The sequence below is a fragment of the Triticum aestivum genome, chromosome 2D, assembly GCF_018294505.1.
Source record: "Triticum aestivum cultivar Chinese Spring chromosome 2D, IWGSC CS RefSeq v2.1, whole genome shotgun sequence".
In the NCBI taxonomy this organism is placed as follows: Eukaryota; Viridiplantae; Streptophyta; class Magnoliopsida; order Poales; family Poaceae; genus Triticum; species Triticum aestivum.
In genome coordinates, this window is record NC_057799.1 from 86,762,644 (window position 1) to 86,768,463 (window position 5,820).

Below are 5,820 nucleotides of genomic sequence, written 5' to 3' on the forward strand. Positions count from 1 at the left end.
CCCCTCCAATTAATCGCTGCCCCAAAATCAAACCTTTGCCAGAAAATTAACACGGAAGATTTTCTTCCAGGGAAAGAGATTTGTCTTCCAGGAAGAATACTTCGTTGATAAGCATCGACGCACATCTACTACTGGTACTTCAGTTATCATTATTAATTATCTTTGCTGGATTTTCTTGTGCATCCTAGCTGTTCTTGCTTGCCCCCAATTAATCACTGCCTCCGAACCTTTGCGAGAGAATTAATGCGGAGCCAAAGCATGGCCTGCTGTGCAGATCGCTCCCGATCTACGTCAAGCACGAGGAAATCTTTCTTCATGCGGAAAAAAGGCTAGGGCTGTAGGGGTGGGGCGCAGCCAGTCAGAGGAGTGATGAGCGAGGGAGACTTTTTTGACTATATAAGAGCGCTAGCCAATCGCCGCGGCCCCCTGCCCATCCCGCGCCCGCTGTCAAATCCTCCGCCTCGCTCCTCCCGCCCACTCCACAGCGCCGCCCGCCCGCCCGCCCTGTCCCGTCAACCAACCGCTCCGCCGTCGCATGACATCGCCGTCCAGGTAGCCGCCGCTCGTGCCGGTTTCGATCGATGGGGATGCGGGGGCGGCCCCGCCGCGGCTCGAGAGGGATAACGTCGTCGCCACCACCTGGGTTCGGCCCCGCCGCGGCCGCCGCGCGGCCGTCCTCCGCCCGTTCCGCAGGTCCGCTCGCCCCCTTCTCCTTCTCTCGCTTCCGGCCGTCGTCGGGCTCGCGTTCATTGCTCCGATCGAATCCTTTTTCTCCTTCCCGATTCATCCAACTCCAAACCCCTGTCGCGTGAACCGCCGCGCCGGCGCTAGGCACGGATTCAGTGCGCGTGACCTAATTACTGCCTTCCTTTTCTCGGTTCCTAGGATGCGCGTAAGCTCTTCTCAACATTTCCGTTTCTTTTTGCGTAATGTATGGTAGTAGTTCGTGTTTCAAAGTTGGCACCCGACCGCGATTCGATGCGTCAAAGATTCAGAGTTGCCTTCCCGTGATGCCATGATCCACCCGCTGGGGATCGATAGCTGGGGTTTTGAAAACTGAATTGTGCTGCTCTACCTACCCCTTTTACTGTTCCTCAAGTATGTACTGTAATTCCTAGGCAGGTAGTAATAACTTGTTTCTGAATAATGGTAAAATATGACTGGCCCTGACCTGCCTGGCCCTGACCTGTCTGAATAATGGTAAAATGTAATTATGTCATTATTCAGTTCATCTGGACAGAATGTTGCCTGAAATAATTATGATGAAACAATGCTTTCAGCTTCATTCTACTCACCGCTTTGATGCTTGTAGGTACCAACTCTGCTGCTCGTACCGGCATGCTGTTCAACGTAGAAATACAACCTGGCTACGCTGATCCTGAGTCTCTGCGACATGTTTGGGTACGTACTTTGTGCATTCCTTTCTCCTTTGAGATAAATATGTTCAGTTTTCGACGTGCCCTGATCCTTATGGATCCGTGCACTATTATTTATGCATAGAGATAAAACACAGTTTCATGCTAACGAAAGTGCTGGATTGGCAACCATTTAATAGAATCGATTGTTTACTCCTTGATGAATTACATATATACATTGTGATTCAACATTCTGACTGATATCCTTTTGTTATTACAGAATAGAAGTGCTTCCCCTATGAAAGGCCGGAAGAGGAAATTCGGTGTTGATGCAACCAAAGGTGAATCACCAGGTATTAATGCAAGTAACACCGGGGAGCACCTGCGTTCCTGCAGAAAAGGCAAGGGTCCAGGGAAACGTGCCAGGTTGGTAGACAAAGAAGGTGCTACTGGGTTGGGAAGAGTTCAAACACCAACCGGCTTATACGAAGATGAATGTGCTTTCTGCCAATCATTTAGAACCAGTGAGCCGGTATGTTGCATATCATTTACATACATCAAGTAAAAATTGATCTGCTGAAGTCTTCTTATTTGTACTGGCACTAAAACATGTTCACTCTTCCTATGTCAGGTGCATGGTCCGCTGGTACTGTATCACAATGGAAGGATTGTGTCCAGTGACGAGGCCGACGCTACTAACGCCATATATGTCCACTTCAAATGCATGGTTTGGTAAGTTTCTTTATACACCATGTTTAATTCTTCATATTTAATTTATTTAGAATCATCATACACAGTGTTCATCCATCCTTTTCATTCTTTACCCATGTTCCTGAAGGGCCCCAAAAGTGAAATCCAACGACGACGGTACTTTTGAGAACGTCGAGAGTGAAATCGAGCGTGGTTCAAGATGGGATTGCAGCAGATGCAATCTCCGGGGAGCAGCACTTGGTTGTTATCGCGCGGGGTGCCCCAATACTTATCATGTCCCATGTGCATTCATGATACCAGAATGCCGCTGGGATGTTGTAAGCTTTTGAGTATACCTTGTCCTTGATCCATTTATAAACACTGATGTTCTGACATGTCTAGTTTTGATTTTGAAGGAGAATCTCCATGTTTGGTGTCCCATGCATGCACCACCTGATGAGATGAGCTCACCAACAATTGAGACTGGCATTCTTTCCCCCGACCCTCAAAAGTACGTGATCTTTCTTTCATGTAACTTGATTAATCCTTCATTTTCTAATCCAGTGTTATATTTGGTCATTTCAGCCAAAGTCCAGCTAACGAAATTTCTGCCGATTGCCAAATGGAAGATAACCAAATTAATCCATTGCTGGGCAATGAGATGAGCTCACCAATAATTGGAAGTGACATTCCTTCCACTGTCCTTCAGAAGTATGTGATTTTTCTTCAACCTTCATGTTACTTGATTAATCCTTCATTTTATAATTCACTGTTGTATGTACTCATTCCAGCAGTTGCCCAGCTAAAGAAATTTCCGTCGATTGCCAAATGGAAGATAAACAATTTAATCCACTCGTCACATCAAATTCTCCTTTGCCTGGACTAGTGCCTGGGTATGCCATCTTTCTTCACCCGCCTTGGAGAGGGTTCCGTTCGTTTGGTTAATCATTAATATTTCATTTTTTGTTGTTGATTTTTTTGTATTTTGTAGTTCCAGCCAATATTTAATTAAAGAAGGAATATCTGCCCTTCATAGAGGGGAAGATCTACAAGTAGATCAGCTGAACACCTCAAGTTCTTCCTCGCCTCAGGGGTATGCGTGGCGGAGGTTACTGATCAGATGTTCAATCATCATTCATTAATATTCTTCTATAATTTGCTCTTTATTTCATCATTGCAGCCAATGTACGGACAAAGAAGGAATTTCTACCAATTACCGAGCAGAAGACAAACTAGCAAACCAGTCTAGTACCCCTTTGGATCAGTGGGTTTTGCTCGGCATAGCTTTAAGTGCATCAGAAAAGGTAGCGTGGACTATACTAGCAAACAATACTCTCCTTTCAGAGCATTTGGATATATCTGAACAATACTAGCAAACATGTGAATGGACAAGTAATGCAGCAATCCAACTTTATGGTGAAATTTAAACTATATATAATTTGCCTGTTTTCGAATTAAGTTATGTTCCATACTAAGCTGTGATACAATTGTTTACGTTTGTCAAGCAGGATTCCTTGAAAGAATTTGCATCCTTGACCAGTTCAACCTTGGCTCAGGAATGGGACAAAACTGTGACTCATGTTATTGTGGGCAGAAACGCTGGTTCTCGATGTGGCAGATCATATGAGGTCCAGATGGCTATACTGTCTGGGAAATGGGTTGTCGCAGCCGGATGTTAGTATTAGCCCATCTTACATCTCCCGTGTTTGTACTATTGATGATAATTGTACTACTTCCGAGTTCATGTTACATTCTGCTTAATGTAACAAGCTGCTGGTCTATTTGCACTTCCATTTATCCGTGTGTCATCTAAAACTTATCCTAGCTCGGCAGAGAATATTATTATCCCTGCACTAAAGCAGTTCATGTCATATTCCTGTCTTAGGGGTTGTGGATTGCTTGGTGGAAAGGATTTCAGGTCCAAAGCCTTGCTTGGCAAAGCTGATTCCAAGCCCGGAAATTTCTTATGAGGTGAAATTCTACGATGGTGCACGCACATCAATTGATGGACCAGCGAAAGGAAGAGCTGGAGCTGCTGAAGGGGTATGTATACATGTCTAGCAATAATATATTCTCTACGAATTCTAAATAGTAAATAGAGAAAAACACATGTGATAAAAACTGATTGCAGTTTGTCTTATGCGTAAGTTCAGGGAATTGGCTTACAATTCTTTTGTGAAAAAGTTTCCTACTTCGAACAAGTTTAAAATTCTATCGAAATGTTCATACAGAGACTGTTTGATGTCAAAGGCTTAAAGTGCATCTTTAGAGAAATCTAGGTGTCGTGTGGTCAGGGTATTCCAAGTATTTTTTTACAAGTTGGGGTGCTAGACATATTTCCATATTTTTATCGCATCCACATTCAACAAAGCAATTATCTTTTGCAGCAGTAGTTTACAATTCTCTTTCGAAGTGACATTTCCCGAAATGCGGTGTTTTGGAGTGCCATACACCGTAGTGTGTTTATTTTATGATGCACTTCAATGGTCTAAAATGAGTGCATTTCAATTATTGTCTAATAAAAGCACTATTGGGAATGCCTTTCAACAGCCAAATGACGAGAAAATGATGTTTTGCAGGCACGAAAACTGCTCTCAGGACTGCATTTCTGCTTCAGCGCATACATGCACCCAGAAGACAGAGAGGACATCCAGAATCTCATAGCAGCTGGTGGAGGGCAAGTACTGGAGGGAATCAGCCCAGACGGGTTACGTGAGAATCTGAAAAGAAATCCAGCAGAGGTGTACTTCATCTACCACGGCGGCCCTCCAAGGACGCCCACTTCGGATTTCGATCTTGAGGTGCAGGAGTGCAACAAGTACGTGGGATCGGGAGCGCGGATGATCAGACACCTGCAGCTGTTCGATGCTATCCTGTGCTACGATGTACTATTCCTAAAACCGACCGGTGTCTTCACCAAGATATGCAAGTGAAGGGCGTGCTTCGGGTGGTGGCTTTTTGCTCGCGTTACGACAACTCTTTTGGTTTAGCCCCCCACACGAGGTGTGAGGGGGGCTGTTGAAAGTTGACAAATCACATACTCTACTCACCCAATAGGCTACAGGGTGATGTCGTCGTCGTCGTCGTTGTTGTTTTGGTGCCGGATTGCTTGTTTACTGGCCCCATTGGAAGTTGACAAATCACATACTCTGCTCACCCAATAGGCTATAGGGTGATGCCGTTGTTGTTGTTTTTGTGCTGGATTGCTTGTTTACTGGCCTCTTCTAGTGCTTGTGTCAGACGGTTATTCCGTGATACTGAAGGTGTCAATTTCCATGTGCTAAGACGGTTGGCACGTTGCTTTACCGGCCTCTTCTAGTACAAGGCTATGCATGTCTTTGATATGCCGAAGGACAAATTCTGTTCTCCATGTTGCCAGAGTGCCCTTTGGAAGGATAATCAATGGCCTTCCTGCCGGGTATCTGGCCAGGAAGCTTTGAACAAAGCTAATCAGCATGAAAGTCTTTCCAGAACCTGGTGCATGTGCTAGAATACAACCTCCAGGGTTGTTCTTATCTGCCAAGTTCTTGATCAAGAAATTAAAACCTTCCACTTGGTGAGGTTTCATCTGTTCTGAATGCTGAGGGTCTACTTGAAGAATTATCTCATAAAGGATTGGTAGTTGCCTCCAGATCAGTTTGCAGCTTCTGGGTTCTGGAAGGTACCTTCTGTGTGATTGGTTGCGCTGCTGCAAGGAAGAGGAAATGAGAGATGTGGCTCCACTGATAAGGAAAATAAAGGGAACTGCTCTCTTTTTTTCAAAGAAATCTACATG

At 44.8% G+C, this 5,820-nt stretch overlaps 1 protein-coding gene across 4 annotated transcripts; it reads left to right on the plus strand.

Moving 5' to 3' along the window:
- The first annotated feature begins 439 nt into the window (after positions 1 to 439).
- Positions 440 to 5,315, plus strand: LOC123048868 (BRCA1-associated RING domain protein 1). Of its 4 annotated transcripts, none has more exons than XM_044471895.1 (13): positions 440 to 693; positions 1,313 to 1,401; positions 1,636 to 1,887; positions 1,987 to 2,087; positions 2,194 to 2,383; positions 2,462 to 2,556; positions 2,631 to 2,756; positions 2,837 to 2,938; positions 3,043 to 3,138; positions 3,226 to 3,349; positions 3,554 to 3,719; positions 3,931 to 4,088; positions 4,625 to 5,315. In XM_044471895.1, exons 1-13 carry the CDS (start codon positions 582 to 584, stop codon positions 4,976 to 4,978), a joined length of 1,965 nt encoding a protein of 654 aa, XP_044327830.1. In that variant the 5' UTR covers positions 440 to 581; the 3' UTR covers positions 4,979 to 5,315. The 4 variants fall into 4 exon arrangements, with proteins under 4 accessions (XP_044327830.1, XP_044327828.1, XP_044327831.1 ...); XM_044471893.1 differs by having other exon boundaries at positions 441 to 693; positions 3,037 to 3,138; XM_044471896.1 differs by having other exon boundaries at positions 442 to 693; positions 2,840 to 2,938.
- Positions 5,316 to 5,820: the final 505 nt, after the last annotated feature.

Excerpts from the sequence above, each read along its gene's own strand:
- LOC123048868 (XM_044471893.1), top strand. The coding sequence starts at position 582 with ATGGGGATGCGGGGGCGGCCCCGCCGCGGCTCGAGAGGGATAACGTCG. Across the intron at positions 1,888-1,986 it reads CATTTAGAACCAGTGAGCCG|GTGCATGGTCCGCTGGTACT; the intron begins GTATGTTGCATA and ends TTCCTATGTCAG. Across the intron at positions 2,939-3,036 it reads TTGCCTGGACTAGTGCCTGG|TTCCAGCCAATATTTAATTA; the intron begins GTATGCCATCTT and ends TGTATTTTGTAG.